Source organism: Dicentrarchus labrax, unplaced genomic scaffold (assembly GCF_905237075.1).
Source record: "Dicentrarchus labrax unplaced genomic scaffold, dlabrax2021, whole genome shotgun sequence".
Taxonomy (NCBI): domain Eukaryota; kingdom Metazoa; phylum Chordata; class Actinopteri; family Moronidae; genus Dicentrarchus; species Dicentrarchus labrax.
In genome coordinates, this window is record NW_026136705.1 from 7,829,748 (window position 1) to 7,855,478 (window position 25,731).

The following is a 25,731-nucleotide window of genomic DNA, read 5'->3' on the forward strand; positions in this document are numbered from 1 at the left end:
CAGGCGGTGAGAGGTAATCACCAAGGCGGAAGAGTCTTCAGCAGGGGCTTTAATGTGTTATATCCTGCCCTGTCAGAGTTTCTGTATAACTTGTGTTGTATTATTAATCTAAAAATATAATATTATATATAGAAAAACTAATGGTGCACTGCATGATACAAATAGTTATTGCTGCCATCATCAGTACATTTTTCTAGTTTTAGTTATTGCAGTGATATGCACCGTACACAGCAAAAAGGGTTTTTACATGGCCGATGCTGATAGAGTAGTAATGCCGATGGCCGATATATAATGCCAGTATATAAACAAAGAAAAGTCATGTATAATTCTATTCTATTCTATTAGGAAAGTTATAGTACAGGGCTTGAACCCAACTTTTTCACCACCTTCCCTTTACTCATAAAAGGGAGGGCTCTAACATCGTTCCACAACAGCTAAAACACGTGAATTGTGTTTTAGGATGCAGAAATCTCTGGAGCGGCTACACCATTTACTATTGCAATAGCTTTATTCAAACATTCTACTAGCACAAAACTGACACACAGAACATTTATGTAATTTTGACCGTTAAGTGAGAGCTACAATTGACTGAGGTGAGGAGTCACTAAAGGGCTTTGGTGGCATTTGAAAGAACACTCCACATTCTCTCCGGCCTTGTTTTTTCTATTTATTCTTCATTAACTGCTTTCAGTAGCAATTATGTAATTATCACACACAAAGCCCTTTGTGGGCAAACTTCATGAAAGTCAAAACCCCGCAACAGTAATTAATCACTTCAAACAGCATCCTGTTTTTTCTTTGTGTGAGGAATGTGCACCTATTCAAACCAACATGACAAGATATGTGTGAGAGAACATGAGACTCTCGAGAACAGGAAGTGATTCATTTAAAGAGTATGCAGAGACATCTATAGGTGATGATTCCAGTCTCACAACGCCCGCAACTCAATCAGGTCTCAAAACTATTGAATCGTGATGTTGCAGCTGACCTGTGTATCAGGTTACATTTTTGACTACAGATTTTGCTTTGAACAACACAAGGATGTCCCTCACACTGTCATCAGGCCTTGTTGCATGCAATGCTCCTAACAGAATGTATGACACACTTGGCCAATGCCATCAACATTCTGGCTCCAATCCATGAACAAAATACAAACCTACAACTAAATTCTTCAAATATTTGTATTCCCTACAGGCGCTTGGTAAAATAAGCATTTGCTAGCCAACTGGTACATGTGCATTATTAATAAAATATTATTTATGCATAAATAAGAGGTTAGAGGTGGTATTCAATCATGTCATTGATCAAAATGCCATCGATGAACCAAGTAAAGTGAACACAGTCATGTTATTTGATAAAGGGATTATGTTATGTGGCATTAGCATTGTTATCCAAGACTGGTGCCATTCAACAAACCTTGGCAATATTTGTATGAATAGCAAGGCATGGAGAGTACTGTTGTTTTACCACGTCTCGCCATGTAGATCAATATATATATATATATATATATATATATAAAACATAATTATAATCAGGCTTTAAAGGTCCAGTGTAAAGGATTTAGTGGCATCTAGTGGTGAAGTTGCAGATTGCAACTAACTGAACACCACTTGCATCTGAGAATGAGAATGCTGTGAAGAATGTAAGCGAAAAAGTATCTTAAAGTATTAGACGTAGATGTATTAGAGAATAACATTTTAAAAAATCTACTGATGGGTTTGAGAGGATGCAGAATTCATAAAGTGATTAAATTCTCATCTAAATCCCTGTTGGAATATACAGTATGTGTCCATATAGTAATGTTGAAAGAGGAAAGAAGAGTATCTCTCAGGCAGCAAAGGCAGCAGTCAGCAGGACTTTTGGCCATTGCAGTAATTATGACAGAAGTCCAGCTGTTCCTCCAGTCTTGTTTTATTTGATCAGTCTAGCTCTACTTCTTGTCTCTTCTGTCAAAGTCCTGCAGTCAACGCATGACAGTCTGTCTCAGAGCTCTGCTCCTCATGACTGGCGTTAACTGTGATAACATAAGAGGCTATGCATGAGGTTGCCTCTGGTGCTGTGGGGTGACTGCCAGAGAGTTCAATGGTGATGCTACTATACTGTAGCTTGCACAGATTCTTATACATACTTCATTGTCCGTCAAGTATGAACCCCACCGAAAAAATGTCCATTGATTCCATTTGCTTTAAAGGAATGTGTTTTATATAAGTATAAAATATACGTTTTCAGCAAGGCTAGATTTGACAAGTTAGAGCTGCTAAATTCTGCATAACAGAAGAAGGGCAAAGCACATTTATTAGCCTCAGGACTGCTGGGGCAAGTCATTTTAAAATGTCAACATTCTTCTGGACCAGCTTGGAGATCTTCCATGATGATAGGAGACATTCAACAATGTAATCTGGGACCACTTCTTTCTTTATTTTTTGTCTGTCCCTCCATTTCCAGTTTCATCTTCAATTTTGCTTGCTTCTTGCCCAGCTATCAATTTCTATCCATCGCTTCCTCCCAACACTTTCTCATGGAAATGTTTTATATTTAGTCTGCCTCGTCTGCTCTCACAGATGTTTTTCTCCCTCTTCCGCTCTGAAACAAAATAAGACAACGGCTTGTTTGAGACCAAGAGTAGACTGGTGTCTAGGAAACAGTGGCCTTGTGGTTGGCTCGACTCATTAACCCCTGACAATCTAAAGAGGGCACAATGTAAGCCTCTATGTATCTCAGCAGCTTTGACCTTGACCTGTGACTTTATTCCATGATGTAATACCATGGCCACAATGAAGCACAGCAGACGTTGGTCATGCTATAGAACTTTAGATATTTCACTGCTTCACTTTAAAACAAAGATGAATCGTTGCCTCGCTAAAGGCTTAAACCAGTGATGTGTCTGAAAAATAAAGCCTGTTACAGCTAGAGAAGTTTTAAACCAGCACAGAGACCAAGCAGAGGTGCTGCGCATTGTCCCTAAAAACCCGTCAAATCAAATGTATTCAATTGATATTTAGTGGCCGCAGCCTGTACTGTATATCACCGCTCAAATCTTTAATTTGGCTAGGGCTCGAGATGTAGAGCGGGTTGTCCATTAATCACAAACCCGAACTTGCCCTAATGGGCAAGACAGCACTTCATAGCAGCTCCACTGTCAAACGCTTTGCCCAATAAGGTGGCAAAATTCTTTTCCATAAATAGGGATAAAAAATAGTTACACTAATCATAGGTCCAGATGGAGATCAAAACACTCCTCATCTTCTTTTAAAATCACACTTAAAGTCACCATCATTTACCACAGCTCTTCAGTTCAAGTTTATTGTTTTAAAAAGGTGTGTTGGATTTAGTGGCATCTAGCAGCAAAGTGAAGTTTGTAGGAGAAACTACGTTGGCTGCAAAAGGCCTTGTCTACAGCCAGTGTTTGGTTGGTCCATTCTGGACTACTTTAGAAACATGGTGGTCCAACATGGCAGATTCCAGGGAAGGTTTTCCACAGTGTCTGTAGAGAAAAACGTCTTATTCTTAAAGGGGAACTTGGCAACTCTAGCCATTTCTTCGATGGTTTTCACTTTTGTCGTCGCATGTTTTCTCAACGAGCTCCCCCTACAGCTCTGGGACGTATATTTCAAAACACTGTCGTAAAAAGACTCACTTGCAGCACCCTCCTCCCCCTTTCTGCCGCTGCTGATGTGCATTTGTTGCCGGGCAACTTTTTCGTGTGGATCAATGTCTACCGAGGTGGGTAATACATTCATCGTCACTTGTTCTTATAGCCGACGTGGTTAACCAGTATTGAGGGGGGCGTGTGCGTTTACGTGGAATTGCCAAAGCAGTTAGTGTTTCTCGCTCGTTCTCGCTTCTCATGATACTTCCTATTTCCAACTTAACGGGACAGTAGTCCCAAAGTTGCAAGGTTGGTTTTCCGCCTGGGGACGCTAGGGGGAGCGGGGAAAGTCACAATTTTCACAAGAAATAGTTCCCCTTTAAGGTAACAAAAACACAACGATTCCTATTTTCCGTTGAATATACACTAATGAAAACATACCTGGACCTTTATCTAAGTTTTGTCGCATTTTCCTTTGAACTGTCCCATTGAAAAACACTTTTTAACAGTGCTAGGTAAGTATAGATTATTATTATTTCATTTTAGTGGTAGTAGCTAATTCATAAGCATTTGTAAGGAGTTTTCTTTATTTATTTTCCAGCTTTCTTTAGTTTCCAGTGGCCATTGGGATTTGAAGTGGATACCTGCATGTCTGCCTGAAGCTGTATTTGTGTGATGGCTATCACTACCAGTTTCTTAAAGCCTAAGCGGGTCAACACGCATCATCTCTTGTGATCACTGAATTATTATTATTATTGCACGCTAAGAAGGGAAATGCAGTTTAACTCATCTAATTTAGATCATCCAAAACGTTTGTGGATGCTCCTTGCACTGACTCCTCCTCACACTGGGAAAATTCACATTTAATTTGTTATGACATGAATGAACGCATGATAAAAGCTCTGTGAATCAAATACACAGCAGAAGGGGGGATTATTTCTGAAATTTAATGATCAGAGGGAAGGGAATCAAAAGCAGGCAAGGGGAAAATCTTCAAACTTCACCTTGAGCACAACACATAAATAATCTGAGGTGGTGGGAGCTGCCGCCTCCAAAGGAAGTGTCATCTCATTAAAGCTGTCTACATTAGTTAGTAAACATATTTATTACAGTCTACACTGGTAAGCACACCGCTGATCAAAGAAAGCACTGTCAAAAAGCTGATGGTTTAATGTCTCTGTCTAAACCTTTTTACCCAAACAGACAGTGGAAGAAAAAACATCCACTTAAGTGGCAAAAATGTGATTCAATGAAGCAAGCCGCATGAACATCAACTGAGCTTAATTCCACTGAATAAAATAATTCTCATTTAGCTTATCACTAATAGGGGAAACTTATAATATTGTTGTAAATCTTGTAAAAGTTGCAAGTTAGTTGCAGTTGGAGAAATTGTAGCATCAAATTGGTAAATAGCTTTATTTGGCATCAAATGTTCTGGTAACCGTGACAATTCCTTAACGACGCCAAGTAGGAGGTGAGAGTTCCTGTAAGGAGCATAGTAACCCCTGAAAAGGATGTGTAGCACAAAATGGAGCCCAGCAGACACATACTATACTCAGATAATGCATGTACATAATGCACAAGGCTAGAGATACTGAGTGAGGGGCTACAATACAAATAAAATTAAAATGTTCAGAATTTTAAAAGATCCTCTCCAGACACACTTTAAGACATTAAAAAAAGCCTGCTTTGAATAATAATTTCTCTCTGATATTGATTGTCCACAAATCACTTTGTTCAAAGTTCTTCAAATTTCATCTACTACCTCTCCCTCACTGTAAAACACAGAATCTATCAATATGCAAATATTTTCATTTCAACAGCTGTCCTACTTCACTGAAGGGGAGCTTCCAAACTAGAGTCAAACTCTGCACAGCCATCATTCAAACATCACAGTGAAGCAACTATAAGAAAGACACATTTTTGAGTGGAAGATGACTAAAATGCAACCTAATACCAGCTAAAAATGGACTGACTCCTCACCTTACTGCAGTGATGTAGAGGTGTACTCCTGGGTGTGCAAGTACACCGTGACATCACTGTTGAGTGTAATTACAGGTGCAACAGAGCACCCTTCTGACCACATCCAACTTCACCCATCAGTAAAGCTGGCTGTGGTCAGAGACTCAACAGGCATGATATTTCCAACCAGAGAGGGCAGTAAAATGTGCTTAAAGCCTAAGTGTGACTGCTTTACTAGCTTACCGGCGTATTCCGGGTCCACATGAGGAGGGTAGAAGCGAAAGTTGATGAAAAAGGGAATGGGCATTCCATACTTGAACCACTCCACCACATAGGGCTGGCCGTTCAGGGGGTGGGACACGTCGCATCCCAGGATGACGTTCTCTCCTGCACGTGCCGTCACAAACTGGGGCTCCTCTCGCACTCCGTGGGCACCTGGGGTAACAACAGACACAGGTTAGCCCAGTCAACAATCGAAGGCAGCGTGTGGCTCAAAGCCCATTTCACACAATTACATTTCAATTTTAATCTTCACACATTGAGTGCTCATATTACTGCCTGTACAATAATCCTCTATCCACAAAACAAACAGTGGGAATTATTATTAGATTTATATAGGCAGACAAATGTGATTTTACTGTTGTAAAGAAAAAAAACTGACTCAATACTATTATGAACAATTATTAACACCAGTAAGGAAATGAGTACTTTGTTTGGACGTACTAGAGGGAGGTTTAAACTGGTTATGAAACATTCTGAATGTACTGATGCCTCTATATGACCTACATAAACAAACAACACCATCAGCGAGAAGATTGGCTATTTCTATATAGTAACTGTTAATGCCACGGGGTCGGATTTGGTCAGATTCCCCTTGAAATCAATGACACAAGGCAGTAGAACTTCTGCTTTTGTCCACAGGGGCCGCCAGAATCAACACATAATGAAAGCCAAAATGAAGATTTGTAGCTGCTTAGCTTAGCATAAAGGCTGGAGCAGTTACAAGGCAACCAGCGGACACTCCAGGAAATGACTGGTCCCAGTCAAGAAATACAGCAAATTGTTTTTTTACACTTTTTTTTGTGTTTTTGTACAGATTAAACAAAGCAAATATCAGTTAAAGTGCTAGAATGTGAACTTCATTGCTTTTGAACAGTGCCAGATTAGTTGTTTCCAGTCTTTATGTTAAGCTAAGCTAACTGGTTGATGCCTGTAGCTTCACGTTGCCTTTAATCGATAGTGACAGTAGAAGAGGGACAGGAAAGCATTTGGAACCATGGCAGCAACAACTCACTCAGCCTTGGTACATGGGGCCAGGTGAGCTACCAGGACGCCCCAGCTTCACATTTAACAGACAGATATGAGTGTATATTCTCATCTAACTCTCAGCAGAAAGCAAAAAAAAATGTCAAACTATTCCTTTAGGAGCACTTTACAGCAGTCTAGTAGGGGGAAGGGGGAAAAGCACTGGTTCACATCCAGCCTGACAGTTGACACTTCATTCCTCCTCTTACATTGACGAGCCTGCTTCTCTAATCTTTAGGCTATCAAAGCATCAGGCAATTTAAGTAAACAACATAGGTGTTTGGTAAGCTGATTCCACTAGTTCAACAGAAATGGCACAGAGCACATTAGAGATGGTTCAGATTAGAGAGAAATATAGCAGGAGGGTCTTTAGAAAGGAATAGAGTTTCACCCAGGAAGTGAGTGTTTGTGCGTGATAACACAAACATGTGCTAAGCTACAAGTTCCATCACTCAGGGCAGCCAAGACCTCCGGTGACAAATCCAATACAGAGCCAAGGCCAGTGAGTTGGGAAAAGCAAGATTAACGACACTTACAGGCACATGAATGTGATTTATCTAAACAGAATCTTTTTCATTGAATTCATCTGGAAGAATGTGGACAGACAGAAAGAGGTAATGTGACAGTAATGCACCTGGTGTTCAGTAACACTAGGACCTTTAACCTTTTACAAAGAGAATTCACTCCGTTAGTGCAGTGATGGAGCAATCCCAGAGAAACTGTGTGTCTGCGGGCTAGCTGCTGCACGGCCACATCGATCCTGGGCTAATTACTATGTAGCTTGGCTTTATGAGCGGAAACCCGGCGTGGTAGCATTTTACCAGTCGATAACGGCTAATCAGATGTACTCACTGCTCATTCCTCTGTGGCCCGTAAGGAAGCCAGGCGGGCAGCTAGGTTCTTCTGCACACAGATGATGGCCTACTGCCTGCACTGCCTCTCATTAGTGAAAGCTAACAGTGGAAGGCAAACCAACAGGACTTCATCTATTACATCTGCAATAAACTAATGCATGGAAGCCTGGCCACCCCAGCTTCCACCTGTTTGGTGTCAAATGCTTTCAAATTTAACACTGTATTAATTTAATGTTAATTTGGATTAACACTGACATTTTAGACTAAGTTATAGGCTTAAGTTCAATGAAAAAATACATGAATTTATATAAATGTCTGAAGATTTGGAACTAAAGTTGAAATAAGATAAAATCTCTGTTTTTACACAAACATCCTGCAGCAATATGACATTCATAAAATATATCACATACTCAGGGGTGGTCAGTTTAAGGGGTCCCTTAAGGAAAAAGGTTGGGAACTACTGGTCTAGAGATTTAGGGGACCTTCTCTCTAACCAAGAAAGGTGGAAAAAGTACACACATTCTTTACTCAAGTAGAATACAGATACTTGTGTTTACTTGTATTTACCCAAGTGAAAATGAAAAAGAACACGCTCTGAAATGTACTCAAAGTATAAAAGTAGCCCTCAGAAGGAAGTTTCTACCAGCTGTTTCTGTGAAAAGTGAAACTTCAAACAAAACAACAAAAATAATGAACCAACTAATTTCACTCCATTGTGCAAATACATTTTCAATGTATGCAACAGAAGTCTAAACATTATCAGCACAACAACACAATTGAGGTCTAATTAAGCCTTTTTTTTGTTAGAAATTCCCTCATCTCTACAGGACCACCAAAGTCTGTTGTTCTACCTCAGCAGAAGCTGGTTCTCAAACCTCTTTGAATCAAGGAGTGCCCTCTCGGGTCTACAAACCCGGCCTGCTGATCTGGTTGTCTCAATCAGCCTGTTTAACATGCATTGCTACAAGAGTCAGTCTTCCTAAATATGTCAGCTAAACATCAGCATTTTAAATAAATAGAAGCAATACGAGAGAGTGGACTGATCAAACCTTCTTCACCTGAAAACTATCACTTGCTGTTGATGGGGTTATCAGAGAAAGATGGGGCAGGGTTGATTTACACTGGGGGACGATGGCAGACAAACTAACAGTAATTTCAGGAATAATGGAGGAAAAACAAAACTAACCTAAAATACAATGACATAACAGTGTGTTCTTACTGCAGCACAAAGTGAGGACACTTTTTCCATTTCAATTTCAACAGATTAGTTGGGCCCAGTGGCAGTAGAGCAGCCCGAACATGACACGCCCCGCTGGGTTTGGGTCCAATACTGCTGCCATAAGTCGGGCTCAGGTCCAGCTCGGAAAAGGGTTAGATTTAAAAACAAATATATTTATATTTAGTATGCAATTGTAATTAATGAGTGGATTTGTTATTTATTAGTTATGATAATAATTTGCACTATATTATGTGCACAATGTAGTTGGCTAAAACGATTCATTACCCCATTGAGGGAAACTATGTTACTGCCAATAATGTAACAGCAAACAGAAATAAATGAATGCAATGATAAAATGTTTCCAAAATAATATCAAATGTGAATTCAACCATACACTGTACGCAATCTGCTGTACGTCAGCAGTGTCAGTTTCTTCTTTGTGATACAGTAACACGTGGCATAGAGGAACAACAGGAGGAAGATGAACACAAGATGAACACAGAATCACTGAGAGCAGAATGGGACAGTAATAATTTGGGCAATCTCAGTCTTCCGTCAGCGCCGTTGCTGTGTCTAACAAACAGCAAGAAGAAGGTCAGAAGAAACAGCTTGCTAAGAGCACAAACACTCAAAGGATGACATTCTGCTGAGCTTCAATCCCAACACTTGATGTTTCTCCATTTTGCAATTACCAGAACATGCTCGTTGTGTTTCCCGTCTTGACTCGACAGTTCGAGCTCTCCACGAGTATTAAGGCTGCAGGAGGAAAGAATGAAAGGCCTCCACAGTCACCTTGAGCTGAGGTTAGTATGTAAAGCAACTAATAGTCACTAAACACAAGATGTCTATCTTATAATTAGGCCTGATTGCAAATGTCAGACTAATGCTATAAACATACTCAGATTCAAAGTGTAAATCAACAAATACCAGGAGAGCTGTTTCCCCAAGCCTACAGCACGCATTAACCATTTCAGCACAACACTGCAATCTCCTTGGAAAATACAATGCACAATATGGAATACCTCGGACTACATCATTACCGTCACAGGCCTGTAGTTGCCACACAGCATACAGTATCTAGCACCCCAGTATATTACATCACTAAGAGGCTGTGTGCATCAGAAGAAGCCTGTGGATTTGATGATTTGATGTGTGCATGTGTGCTCTCATGCTCGCTGGCAGAACCAGATAATAACTGAGCAAGTGTGCTTTTCCCAGTGGTGAACCCCCTCCCCATCCCCTCACTCACACACACACACACACACACGCTACCTCAAGCGGCGCTACATGTTGATTGGCTGCTGGTGACATCATGGCAGATAGCACAAAAACAGGCCCATTGGAAGGTATGACTTCACTGTTTATAACTCATGAGACAGAGAGGGAGCGCACAAGATGGGGGGAGAGAGAGAGGAGCAGGGCTGATTTGCTCATCCTCTCCCCCCACCCATAAGGGTTAGGCTCATTTACAATCAAAGACCCGGGGGAGGGCACCATCGCAAGGTATAACCACTGAGGTGCACACGCACACACAGTACACAGTGTCAGCAAGGTGGAAGAGACAGGGAGTTTATGTTTGCTGAGTATCTGTGATTGTTGCCAGGAGGACTGTTACATTTGTGAAAGCAAAATGCTTCTTTGTCACCACCAGACTTCTCCTGCAGTATTAGTTACATCAGCAGTGTGACAAGTGAGCAAAAATGCTAAATCTCCAGGCCTAACTCAGGCCTCCCTACCGTTATAAAGTACAAATTATTTTCCTGGACCTTTCCAGGACTTTTTCTTGACAAATCCGGACTTACCGATAGGCCTAGTTTTAACTTTAACTCCAGTTTTATTCCTCCTTTTTTAATGATGAAGTGTCTCAGGTTCATTATAATGCCGAAAAGATCACTGCAAGTCCGTTCCACTCCGCGTCTGGTGTGAACAGCTAGATTGACTGATGTGGCTGAAATGAAAAGGGAGCCTTTACAACATTTTTCCATTTTATGTCCGATTATATCCTGGATATTTGGTCATTCTAATTATTTCCAGGTGTTTCAGTGACTAGAAAGCAAGTCTTTAAATGTTCAGATTTTACAGGACGCATGGGAACCCTGGCATTATTGTTTGCGCCACTGACAAACAACCAATCGCGTTCATTTTTCCTGAGAGCCTAGCTCAATGAAGAAAGGAGCAACATGAAAAGAATTTTCACTAAAGAGTTTAGTTAAAATTGTCCGTTTCATATTGAGTTTGGGAACAGGTAAAAACCATTGTAATGAGGTGCATCACATAGTAATGTCATTGCTTCAATAGTGTGATTATAATTACAGCCATTACACTGTGCAATCTACATTTACTTTAAAAGTTGTCTATTGCCATTATTAGGACTTCAGTGCATTTGGATGAACGTGTGGTGGCACTAGTTCTCCGGTCGGCTTCTATTAAACCATCTCAGAAGAGGAGGGCTGAAAGAGCTCGTCAAACCTCAAACAAACAAATACCATGTAGAAAATGGGATGGAAATATGACATTTCTGTTTGTTTCAGGTGTTAAATGGTAAATGGTAAATGGACTGTACTTGTATCGTGCCTTTCTAGTCTTCCGACCACTCAAAACTACACCACATTCACCCAGTGACACACATTCACACAGTGATGGCAAAGCCCATCAAAGAGAACGTTTGTGTACTGTAACATTTTTTAATATCAATTTTCTTTTAAAATTTCCAGTGTTTCCACCTTTTCACTTCAAAGTTTTCAATGTATAATGAAATTGCACATACAAACACTTACAGAGGCCACGGCATTGTTGGCAGTAGAGCTGTGGCAGTGTACAGTTTTACTATGAAACATAATGACTGTGGCAACATGGCAAAAAGTGGCAATTGCTGTCATTAGCTGGACTACCAATGCTTTTAGAGGGCCATGGACGCAGCACAGTGCTCCTGCTTTGATTGGCAGTTTTGTTTTGCTTTGCCACAAGCGAGCAGCTTTCTACTGGTGGAACAGAGCAGCCACAGCAGGACCAGAGAACCAGGCTCTCTGCCCGGCTCCAGCTACTGTGCCATTGCTAACAATAGATAATCAGTAAAAATGCAGAACAGGCTGTGCGCAAAGTTTTTTTCTCGGTTTTACTAACAATAGCTAGTGGACCTAGCTTGTGGAACTGAGCTGTAATGTTTAGCAACATGGAGTGTGTATTTTATGGGATTGACATTCTTCCTCACGGGTTGTTTTTACCTCCAAATGTGTGTGAAATGTGACAGATTGCCTGTGTTTTCTCCCTCTGTGAGGGAGCGATGAACATCCAGTTGTAAATTCCGTCGCAGAGGACGGCAAAAGGTTAGTCTTTTAACTTTAACAGTTACCATTGTTGGTATTGTTGGCCGGCCTCCCCTTAGTTTACCGTCCTGCTCTCATCCACTAACATGACATCCGGTTTGCCGGATTCCATGTGAATGCAGCATGACATCCGCAATTTCCCTAAGCGGTCACAGGACGGTGGTTATCAATCCCATCTCATCATGGACAAGTCGCAGCACAGCAGCATAATTTACTAATGAAGAGCAAACTATAATATGAAGACGTTAAAAGCAAACAGCAGCAGCTGCCAAACACAGGAAAAACTGGAAAAAGAAATCTGTGTAAATTTATAAATGAATAGGTTTATAATATCCCTGCCCTATCATTAGACTAGATCTGACTATGTGTGTGTTCTATTAAAATACTGTGCTGCTTAGATGTATTCTTTTGGCGTGTATGACAGTTGCACAGTGCTGCGTGTTGGCTTTCTACCTGAATAAGTGGTCTTCAAAACTCTGATTTATTTAACGCACTGAAAAAAAGGTTCAGACATTGTTCTAAGTTGACTCCCTGAGGCAACAAAACGAGAATTCAGTTAATGCCAGAGCGCTCAAATAGTGGTTGAAACACTTACTGAAAACTCACCCACATTACCTGCAGCCAGAAAAAGCAGGGACAGTACATGAGCAGTCTCTATAATGAAACAACCCAAAGTTACCCTAAACAAATTCAACTTATAACTTAATTTGAATAGTGAAATATATGCTCACATTAAAAAGGGGGGAAAGCATTTCTTTTAACAGCTGTGACTGGTGGATTGAACAAACTTGGTAGTAAATAAAAAAGATATATATAATAACATAATTCAAAGTGCTAAGTAGACTTACTTTCATGTCTTATAAGTACAACAAGTACCCTAATCCTCCAATCAGTCTGTTGTTAGATGATAAGATTCCTCCAACTAGAATCTCTCTCTTATATAAAAAGGGCTTTGCCCGTCTCTTTCCCTCCTAAGATCTGTGCACCATTTACTTGATCAGTAATTAATACATCCAGGGATCTTCTATGAATGGTGATGTCATTTTCTAAGAGAACTGATTGGTCAGCAGGCAGTGCTTTTATAGAGTCAATTTCTAATCTTGAACATAACCTGCTCCGGACCTGGTTAGCTGTTCAGCATAAGTTACCATGGCAATGTGTCTCAGTAAGAAGCGTTGTAGGGATGAAAACCCAGGGTTAATCCTGAGGTTATCCCCCAAAACACGAATCCTGCCTCGGAGTACAGGTCCCAAGGACACAAACAGGAGTTGTACCCAAATGCAGCATAGGGAGGCAGAGCTGAGGACTATACTACAAAATGCTTACAGGTAACTTCAGTAGTAACTCAGTGAGCCAATTAACTTGTACTACAAAAGGTGGATAAGTTTTACCTGAGGTATTTGCACTTTTACCCCAAAACCCTGTTTGCCCCAAACTGTATGGGATTGGCATAACATCAACAAGATTCAGATAACCCAGAGTTACATCTAGGTAGATTCTAAAGTAGGCTCAACTCCCTTCGTAGTACAGCCCTCTGGTGAGGTATAATGATTTATTTAAACAAAGGGACAAAGATTATGTGATTGTCAGGCAGGCACAGGTCAGGATCAGAAAAGGCAGTCCAGTGAGGCAAATTAATCCGAAATGGGCACGCAATAATCCAAAGTCCATAAATTGAGCAAAGTCCAAAACCCTGAGAAACACTGCGGAAAAAAAAGAAATGAGTGGAATGCAAAGATGAACTGGCAACGAAAGAATAAAACACAAAGACTCAGGTGCACAGGTGAAACTAATCAGGGCGGGGCAGTCAATCAAAACTGGCGGGAAGAGAGACAAAGACAAGAAGTGAAGCTGCTGACTCAACTAAACTAAAACCCCAAACCATGACACTGTCACATCTCTAGTTGGCAGTGGAGCAGAGGCATGCACTGCAATGACAGCAAAGAGATCTAACAGGTGGGGTTACTTTCAGGGTTCCGACTGTTTTTAAGATCATATAATTTCCCAGGAGTTTTCCAGGTGTTTTTCTTGACAATCAAGGACAACAGTTGCTCACAATGGTGGTCAGTGTTCATGGGACACAGGTCCCTTCTAGGTGTTTCCATGACTGGAAAGTAAGTCTCTATCTTTCCAGGTTTTCCAGATTTTCCAGGATGTGTGGCAACCCTGACTTTCCTTCAACTAGGATGATCATTGGTTGACAAAAAATCTCTGAACAGTAGATTACTGGAGAAGGAGACGATGAGGAGGAAATTAACTGGTCTGAACTTAATAAGATTTGTTTCTAAGCTAACCACTGGTTAAGTAACTAAGCTGGTTTTGGACATAAAATAACATGGAAATATGTATTTTGCCAAAGTATTCACTCCCAAGTCACTTGAGTCACATACATTTTTTATATAAAAACATTTCAAATTAATTTTTTCATTGTTTTCTAACATTGCAAACACACGAGAGTATACTCTGCTTCATAGCGCTCCAGTACACTGCAATTTAAAATTCTGTGTGATTTATGAGTGATATTTGTTTCCAAGTCCTGGGGTGTCAAAGATAAACTGTTCTTCCTCTGCTATGCGGCAGTATAACAGAGGATGTGTGACAGTATGATCCTATGTGACAGTACAGACGGGCCTATTTTCACATGGAAGCCTCACAGAAAGCTGCGTTTCTATATTTATTCAAGGTGACAAACGAGACCGTGCATGAAAATTCAGTGAGATGCGATAAATAAACAATACAAGTATGATGCATTAGCACACACACGACACACTCGGGCACACTATTTCAGCTCCGTGTTGGCACTTAAAACACTGAATACACTCAAGCTTCCCTCGTTCCTGTCTCAGCTGTTCCCCTGGCTCAATCCTGGTGCTGTGTAGCAGTGACAACTGGCCCACTCCACTAAGTGCCAACAAAAATGAAAAATAAATGAGATTTTTACACAATACAACATAAATTATCGATGACTACAGCAAGGTCAGTGCATTATCATTCAACCTATTACTCTTGCACCTGCACTTAGTCTTCCTGTATCTTATTCCAAAGTTGAACTGCGATCATGCTAATAAAACGACAGCTCCGTGAAATAAATGGAGGCATTCATAATTTTGCCAGCCAGCCCACTGAGCCAAGCACCATGCAATGGGGGCATACTGACACTTCTTTGGACTACACTGCTCACTACACATGTGCTTTATGTGTCACTGCTCAGCACAACACAGCCTGATCAGCCTGTTTGCAGGAGGGTTGCCTCAATCAGTCTACAAAAGCTAGTAGGAGTTTGTGCATAAAAGCTGAGTAAATCACAGAGAAAGTGTGTTGTAGTAGAATTCTTTCTTACTGTCATTTGGCCTCTAAACTCCATCACCATCTGCTACCAAAATCTGGAGGCTTAGATCTTGGGGCTCAAAGTTATGAAGAAGCTATGATGGCAGAAATTTGCAGCACAAGTTGCAAATATCAGTAACAGTGGTCCAGTTTCACCAGTTCCAATTTGCTTTGTTTGAAATACTTTTGTTTGTATGTGTGTCAGTCGTTCTTGTTTTACACGATTTGAGCTGAGGAAGGATCAGATCCTTTACTTAAATAGAAGTACAAACATTCCAGTTTAAAACAGTAGAAGGCTTTCTTTCCTGTTGCTGAGAAAAATCTTAGACCAGCCTTATTTTCTCTATTTCATATTTACTATTGCTCTACAGCTTCTATTGCTTCAAAACAAGTATTTCTTATCCGATTACTCAATTAATCGATATAATGAATAAATGACAGAATACTCAATTACTTCATTAAATCGATATCTGCAGCCCTAACTCCAACACATCCTGTTGTGGACATAAATGTCCACACCAAATTTCATGGCAATCCATATAAGAGTCGGCAAAACGTTTCATTCAAAACCGCAAATGTCAATCTTATGCCAACCCTTCAGCCACGCCGCTGTGGCTCACTAGTAACAAGTTTGTGAGAAAAAGCCGACTAATCCAAAGAGAATGTCTACTGTAGTAGTACATTTCCTGTTTCTTACTGCCACTTGGCCTCTAAACTCCATTACCATCTGCTACCAAAATCTGGAGGCTTAAATCTCTGGGCTCAAAGTTATGCAGTGGCTACAAAGGCAGCTCTTCACAACACACACTGCAAATGTCAAATAGCAAACAATGATGCCATTTTAGTTGAAACTTTTAGCATTGGCTTCATCTGAAATACTGATGTTTGCATTCATACAGATACTGTGATGACTGTGAAGCAGCAGACACACATCTGCATTTATATGTCCAAATTGGGGAAAACAGCATTAAAATAGTTTCCTAACCCAGAAGCATTAGAAGAGGCCATTAAGAGCCTATATTCCACTGCGTGAGATCAAAGACAAGTACAGTTTTAGATCAATAAAGCAAAATGTGCAAAACCATGTGAACTAAAGTATATTCACTGTGCAAATACCTCTTTCAGAATCCATTTGGGACGAGCTGTGAGTGAGAATGAATTGTGGTGTGTTTGAAGCTCTGGCTCAGTTAAAATTGGGAAAAAAGAAGAAATCAAAACATTTTGCCTATAAGCTTAGGGAAATTGCGTTGCTCATTTGTGTTTGTCAGCTTGTGCTCCAACCCTCAGATATATCAGGGTGGCTTAAAACACTAATGCTGCACCAAAGGGTGGGAGACTTGACCTAATTCTGGTCTCCTACTCTGAAGCAAGCATCCCTCGTCATTTGGAATTCAAAGGAGACCTTTCCAGGGTGCCGAAGCTTTTCCATCACATGTGTAGCAAAGCAAAGAAAAGCTATACGTTATGTTGGTGGTAGCCTTGATATTGTAATAGTGCAAACATTTGTGAACAGTGTGGACAGCCAGACAACAGGGTTGACTTTCAAAGGCCTTTAATCCTGGATGCAATTTCCATTTGTTGTTAGTACATACAAACAGCCAAAGCCACCAGTCAAGGTGACTCTGTCTGGTTTCTGTCAGACAACAACTTCTAAACTCAGGCTTCAGGTCAGCCAGTTCTAACAGTGCTGCTGTCAATTAATCCAGTCTTCCATGAACTTTTACTGGTGCTGATGCCTATTATCTATAAATGTATATAAAGATGGACGACCCTAAAGTAAGGCAGAAGCATCTCAATCGCCCCCTGGCTGGTTGCAGTATAGGTTGCAAACCCTGCCCCCTCCATGTTAGCAGATGGTACATGGGCCAAACTAAAGAATCTAAGTACCAGGGTTCCCACTCTTTTTAAGAAATAGTTTTCCAGGACCTTTCACAGGAGCTACAGGGCAGCCCTTGTTCACAAACGGTCATATAATTTATTTATTCAGTAGGCTGAATATTGACACATTTACAGCTTCACACAGCTTATACGACCAACAGTCGAGTTTCAAACTAAATACGCACCCAGGATTATGTAGGCGAGTGAGGGGGCAAAATACAATTCCAATATTTGCAGGATTTTTGGTCATTGTAATTCATTTCCAGGTGTTTCCATGACTGGAAAATGAGTCTCTAAATTTACATTTTCTAGTATTTTGTGGGGACCCTGAGTAGACATCAAATAAATATTGCATAAATATGCTTTCTGTCATTTTAGGTAGTTCTTATCACACTCATGTATGTTCAAGTGTTAATTTTTTTAATCAGTCTGGTTTTAATTAGTTAGTCAAGGCTTTAAAAAGGGTGTTTCATGTCCTGATCATGTTTGCAATTGAGTCGGCCGGGCTTATAGGCGTGGCCTCTATCATGGCTCAAACCCACCATCCAAATGGCGTCATCAGCTCAAGATGGAAGCGGTTGTATCCGGAATATTTTGTTGTTGTTGTTTTTTTCTTTTTTATAATATTGAGCTTTTATTGCCTTTAATCAGTAGTGGCAGGAAAGGGGGTAGAGAGAGGATGGATGACATGCAGTGAAGGGCCACAGGCCGGATTTGAACCCATGGCCGCTGCAGCAAGGACCCTTTGTTCTAGCTCTACCAGGTGAGCTACTTCCATCTTTATATAAGTCAATAGTCCTGACAAATACCTGAATTAAATTAAGATTTCAGTGTTCTCTGCCACAGAGCAGAACGTTCCAAAGATCTGTTAAGCAGCCAAATAGATAACTGCCAATGAGAAATGACAGCGCATCCCTCAGCAGCCAACCCAACAATTCTATCCAAGTAGCTGCTGCTTCCTTAAGTGCGCTGATGGTTCGCCATAACCTCTACAGTACCTGTGCAAGCACTTCTGCCTTACAGATATTGCTGCAGACAGCTCTTTTAATGACGTCTCCTTGGCCCTTTGCCCTCTAGGTTTACCCAGCGGTCCCCGATGTCTGCTTCCTTTCCCCATCAGAAATGTCCTACAGTTGAAATTCATTGCATGTGATTCATTGTGGCAGCAGGGAAATTCAAACAGCAGATGGCTCAGACAACAATAGGGGAAAACAGGCAAAGTCAAATTGACAGGGCCATATCATTGCTGTGGCAGCCAAGGAGTTAAGATAGGCATTTAAACTTTAATTTTTCCTAATGAGATGATTTAGCTGGGTGAAAATTGTTTAACACAAGTTAGAAATCTGCTGAGACCTTCAGGTAGTCACATCGTAGAAAAAGCCTGTTTTTAGGTGGCTAAAATACGTTTTTCTGCTGCCCCTACCTAGAGTAGAGCATTGCTTAGCTTCTGGACTGATGCTTCTCCAAATTGGGGGCGTACTGATCACAGTCTACTGTAGGTAATACACTGACTACAAATAAGTACCCAGTACAACCTCATTTAAAAAAAACAAAAAACAACTAACCTTTAATATTGGAAAGGTAGGGAATTTTTCAGTTAGATTACAGTTACAATTCATTATTTTAAGTTCTTTTTGGTATCGCAACAACATCCTTTAACTCCTTATGGGTCTTCCCGGCAAGGAGTTAAAGGTAAGGGCTTCCCCTTTTTGTTGCGATCTCTTTCCGTCCTTGTTTACAGGCAGTTAGGTCTTTTCTTTTTGGGTAGTTCGTTTATTGTTGTGATTTTATTTCTTCTCAGGGCTGGTTGGTTTGTTATTTTGGCTCTCTCTGATGCTACATCTAAGCTTCTGCCAATAAAAGATTGAAATACTGAACAAATGGACTCATATTCTTCATCTAGTATCATGTTACTCCCCTCTCCCCCAGACCACCTCGGGGTAACAAGCACTGCAGTGTTTTTGAGAGTATCTTGTTTGTTAGTATCTTGTCCATGTAGACATGCATGTGCACACTGTAATTCCTTTTGTATTGTTGACACACAATGTATATGTGAGGCTAACACACAGGCCAGCAGTGGTATTTTTACATCATTTATGCATTGAAGGTCCAGTGTGTAACATATAGGAAGATCTATTTGCAGAAATGGAACATATTATTTATAGGTATGTTTTCATTAGTGTATGAAAATCGTGTTTTTGTTACCTTGAGAATGATTTATCTACAGAGGAGGCAGGTCCTTTTCTATAAAGTACACCATGTTGAACCGTCATGTTTCTAAAGTAGCCCGGAATGAACAAACCAAACCAAACCTTTCACGCTTTAGACAAGTTTTGCATAGTTTTTCCTAAAAACTTGGAAGGCTTAGCTGTATACAAAGGGTTGCAATCCAAACTTCACTGCTAGATGCCACCGAATCCTACACACTGGTCCTTTAACATTAAAAGAAGTGTCTACTTTTTCTCCATACATGCAGCATTTACATATAAAAATTTAATATATTAGTTATATGACCTTAATTGTCGATCTTGTGGATATGACTATTTCCACACCAGTTTTATTTTTCTAGCATATGAACCCTGATGAGTTCTGTAATTCTGCCAGGCGTTCTGCCAGTTTATGGAACCCAAAGAAGAAATAATATAAATAAATAAATACAATACTTACAATGATATGAACCACGCTTTCAAATACTGTCCAACGAAACTGCCAGTAAGGAGGTATTACATTTATTTATTTATTTATTTATTTATTTTTTTTGGGGGGGGGAGTGGTGCTTCCACTTTTGAACCTGTTGCAGGCTTCTACCTAAGAGTCTTAGACTTTGCCATGGAGTGTCTGTGAGAAGGACAAAGAAGTGTTTTTGAGCCTCTTACCTCCTGTTGACTGGCAGGAATTAAGGCCAGATGGCTGAGGGTGGATCAGTCAAGTTGAGGAATGCTCACAAAGGAGCTAAGGCAACTCAGTGACTGAAATCAAACTAATATTTGACTCTGTGCACTGTGAGTATTTGAAGAACCATCCTCTGTTTCATCACTGTCAGTCATATTTAACAATTTAACAAACATGATTTCTCTAACATTTAAATAAATAGCACAATTTTGCATTGTGCAGCTTTGGTTAAAATTACAGAAGTGTTAAAATATGTTGCATTGTGTGTGAAAAGAATCTTTTAAACCTGGAGATAATGAACAAAAACCCACTGTTGTTGCCATGTTTAGCTTTCACTGGCATTCTGGCTGCTGATTAGATGAAGGTTCTGTGTTCTCTCCTTGCAGCATGGCAGGTGCTTTCACACCTGCCATGCTGCAATTGAATCAAACTCTGGCACATCTACACCCTCGGTACAATTCGTTTGGGAAGGTGAGAACGCCCTAATCAAACTCAGAGAGCTAGGGGTTGGAGCACTTCCAAGTGAAGCCTGGAACATTATGAGAGGGAAAACTAATCGGAATAAATGCGGCACATTATGGGCTGACTATGTAGAGATGCATTCTTGTCAGGAATGGTGTACGCAGACATTTTGCATCTGCTCGGTTGTCAGCATTCATTACAAGCTTCAGGCTGCCTCGCTTGTTTTCCTTGTAAAGAAACTGGGAACAGCTCATGATAACATTCCATCACTTCCAGCATTCCTTGTGCGTTGTGGTGTGTGACAGCTGCAGACCATTTTTTAGAACATAGGTATAAATACACATTCATGACATCTTGCAGACGCTCTTGGCCACAGACTAACACTACTGCTCAGTATTCATGACAGAGACAAAATAGTCCCTTCAAATGAAGGTAGAAATTTTAGTAAATATGTTTTTCTCTTGACTGAGCCCTCACAATCAAACATCAAACATCACACATCATCCAAAAATGTGAGACTGCAATCAAAAGTTGAATATGGAGATTCTTGACCTTGTGTACACACATCTGATTGAAAGCTCAGATACACAGAAATGGACTGTACTTGGATAGCGCCTTTCTAGTCTTCCGACCACTCAAAGCACTTTACATTACACGACTACAGTACTCATACATTTACACACCAATGCACAGCATCAGGAGAAATTTGGGGTTCAGTATCTTGCTCAAGGACACTTCAGGAATTGAAACAAAAGCTTTGTGATGAGCAATGATTTGATTCATCAACAGACATAGCTGTAATTTCTTCAACGGACATCAGCACAGCTACGGTGACAGTACAGTCTCTCAAGCTACACTATCATTACTGCAGTGGTACAGGACAGGAGGTACATAACATATTTATTTTAAAAGTTAATTTAAAATTGGTCATTCATCAATCATTATCTGCAGTAAAACATAAAAAATAATGTACTGACAACAACGGTTGGCAGTCACTTGACTAGGATGCAGTGGCATTAAAATTCAAGATGCATTTAAAAAAAGTGTCCATCAGATAGAATTTGGGATGAACAAATCACTCCCTTGAATTTGGGAAGGTACTGAAAATCAACATTACTCCGACATTTGTTATGTTACGTCTGCTATGCAGTTTGGCTGCGTCAGCCGCACATATTCAAATCCCACCGAGAGCGTTTCAGAACGTTTTGCCTGGCTGATGTTGTTGACTTGTGTATTTTGTCCTTAAAAATATATCCAAAATTGTGTGTTCGATCTCTCTCTCGAACTGTCACTTTCAGCTGGTTGAGTCCATCCAGCTCTCACTGACCCCACCTCATAAAATCACAGGCAGCCACTTCCAGTTCCAATGCTCCCACAAGATGCACCAGTTACCCTGTGCCCCTTACATTTATATTACTATATTTCTTTATATACCTTCTGGTGTGTTGAATGGCTCTATCAGTGACCTGAAATGAATTTAGGCAAACCTACAGAATGTAAATTAGGGAGACTACATTTTTAGTTGATGCTTTTGAATGGATGACTGCAACATATGTAAGAATAATTTGTTTGAATATTAGGATACCTGGACTGAATTTAAAGTTGATACAAAGGGAAAAGAGAGTCCCGCCACAGTGTATACAGTGTAGGGTTTGATTCATAGTACATTGGAATAAGATTCCCTGCTGCATTCCATATTGGTAGATGGACTGCGATCTGGACAGGAAGATCCCGGGATCGAAAAGCCAACCCTCCTATTTTAATGTTATTCTTCCATAGGGCATACTGAACACTTCATCCATCTCTACTCCCACCCATTGCTCCACATTATTAAAGCATGCACGAGCACTGAGCTCAACAGAGTAATTATGGGAAAGACATGCAGCTCGAAATAGTTTTTAATGATTGGTTGATCCAAAACAAACATGGTTTAATTGACATGCTGCCATTTACTGCCATACCACTATGACCTCTCCTGTTACTGTTGGGGCCAAAGTACACGACAATAGCCAACAATTCTGATAAGTGTGGTTTGAATCATTTTGAAGATATAAAAATGGGGTTTCATGTCATGATCGACAGCTGAACCATGGTCGCCATTAAGTTGACCGGGCGTATGGGCGGGATCTCAATACCGTGGCACCAACCCTGATCACTACTGCACAGAGTCTGGCTCCGAATGGCGATGGATGGCAGTGTCCCGATTCGAGATATTTTAGCTTTGTTTTTGTACAGTAGGAGGAAGTGGAGACGCAATGTCCATCTTTATATGCTGATGATGTCAACCATGTACACAGGTTGACTGACTTTCTATAATCATGTAATACGCTCTATAGCTTTATACTTGAGATTATGTAACTACAAATGTGATTTTGATACATTACTATTAAACTGGCTCCTTGTGTGGAGCTTTCAATACACTTCTGACTTTTCTCCTTTATGATTTATGAAGATATTGTATTACCTTTCCAGTGGTCTGTGATCAGTTACCTGTTCATATTTAATGTCACACTTCACTATAATTACTTTAAATAATATATTGCATGTAGACCTCTTGTGCTGTACACTCCTCACATTGCCCTCTATGGTCCGGATCACTCAAAGACATTCTAGGGACGGATGCACCCAGCCTTCTCTCTCTCTTCTTAAAAGCCAAACTTATGCTCCCTGAAATTTACAGGCTAGTCTCTAAAATTGTTGCCTTTAAACTGAGAATGACTTCAATAAAAACCTCTTTGATAAAGAAACAAAAGAGTGGCTCTCTTCCCACACACCTCAGATAGTTTGTTGTGCGCATCTGGTGGGGTTTCTTATGCCTGAAATCAAGAAGTGAGATTAGTGTGTTATCCAGCCATCTCTGGGTTTAACTGAGCTTTTCTGGTATCAAGAAGCTGGCTCACTTAGAACTGGGTTGGATCACCATGGTAACCTATGCTGCATGGCTAACCTGCTCTGGAGCAGGTTCACTTCAGAGGATCAAATCAGCCTGCCAGCTGACCAATAGAAAAAGAATAGAGGCTGTAATTAACCACACCAACAACCTAATGAATGGGGATTATAGCTGCATATTAGTTTTGCCAAGTTTCCTTTGTTCTAAAGTGGATTCCTGACCTAACTTGTCAACTTGTTCTTATTCCATAACGGCAGCTCAGAATAACATAAGGAGACTTTGTGAGTATTAAAGATGATAATTGTAAATAAAAAGTATACCACTGTCACCTGTTATAAAAATATCCAAATGGTCAAACAGTCTGAATTTAGGCATTCTTTTCTATTTTAAGCCTTCTTTGCACAGACTATTTGTAGTTTCCCCTCTGCTTTGGCAGCAGAAACGGCCTCGCCACTTATTTATGACAGCTTGTTTATCATGAGACAAAATGTCACTCATGTTGGAAATGCCAACCGTAATTGAAAAGGTCTATGTTATAATTTCCACACTTATTCATAGCCTTATATTCTTATTTTCAGCCTTAAATTATAGCCTTAGCAGCAATGTTTGGATATTATTCTTACTGTTTCTACAGCCTCTTGTTAGGTTCATTTCACATCATATTAAGAACTCAGGGGCCCGGACAGTGTTGTTCACAATACTTAAAAACTCTTTAAAATGAATAAATCATAGCTAGATTGGAAACCAGTAGATAACCAGCTTCATTATACCAGAAATCCAGGATCACTAACGTTAAGCTCACAGACACAGGTAGTCAGATTGAAACTACTGTACCCTGTGCCACTCAAACTGTTTATTGATTTATCTTTGCTTACTGCAGTAGAAATGTTTTAAAAACCACCACTCATCAGCCCTTTGCGGAGACCACTCTGCCCAGTGCTCTCTGCAATTTGAACATTTCAAGACAAGACATGCTGCTTTCTTTGAAAAGTATATTTGAACACAAATGAGGGTTTTCTTGGCTTCCCCGAGTATAAGCATGTATTTTCTATAGAAAATCACAGAAAACGCAGTGAACAAGAGATTTGTGAAATGAACCATATTGTTTAGATTTGTTGCAGTATTACATTCCGCAACTGTTCACGGTGCTATTAACCGTGGTGTGTTTTCTAATCTCGCAGCGTATCGGCACCAACAGGCCCACAGTGTCAATGACCAGTTCAGAAAACCTAACAGACTAACAGTTACTAACAATTATTAAGAAAATTCATAATGCAGAAATGATAAATCTTACTTGTAGCCCTATGACAGGCTTTTTTGAATTTACATGTGCCATTACATAATGGATTTTATTTTGGGGCCCAGCTGGTGTTGTCTCTCTTCAGCCCCTGGCTGTTCTTTTGGGCTGCTTCTAGAGATTACTTTAAGGCCTTTGATCAAAATCCTTCAATAAACTTGTAGATGTGGATACAAACCAACTCCATACAAGTCACTGCTGCTTTTGCTGACCTCCAACCTCATTCCAGGAGAAATCATTAGACTAAGTTTTCTGTGGCACCAACAGGCCATGCACCACACACTATATCTACTGTAGACAGGGGCACAATCAACTACTATTAACAAAAAAGGGACATACTGTAGGTTCTCTGTGTATTGCCACTCCAGAAAAACATTCAGGGAAGCAGCTCAGAGGTGAGGCGGTTAACCACACATACATCTGCTGAACAGTAAGTCATCATCCTTGGAAGTCTTATCTCTAGTAAAACCAAAAAAATACTGCTTAAAAAATACTTCCAATAACGGTGGAGCGAATGGACGAATATATCTGCTACTGGCGATTGCCGTCCATTGGCGGTTATTTATTGTTTCTTTTTTGGGGACGATTTTTGTCATCTTATTTCGCTAATTTAATGGTCTGCCTCCGGAGAATGAGAGCTGCAGTACACACACTGAGCCAACACAAGTGAGAAGAAAAACAGCTTTGGGCTTTATTTGAAGTGTGTCCTTACAAATGTATCTGTTTTGTA

General features: G+C 40.3%; 1 protein-coding gene across 4 annotated transcripts in view; it reads right to left on the reverse strand.

Moving 5' to 3' along the window:
• LOC127364170 (protein turtle homolog B-like) overlaps nt 1-25,731 on the reverse strand; it is a 141,235-nt gene that overhangs the window by 100,615 nt on the left and 14,889 nt on the right. For all 4 annotated transcript variants that reach the window (XM_051401441.1, XM_051401442.1, XM_051401440.1 and 1 more), the window contains exon 2: nt 5,795-5,986. In XM_051401441.1, coding sequence (XP_051257401.1) covers nt 5,795-5,986 — 192 coding nt within the window. The remainder of the gene's footprint in view (nt 1-5,794; nt 5,987-25,731) is intronic.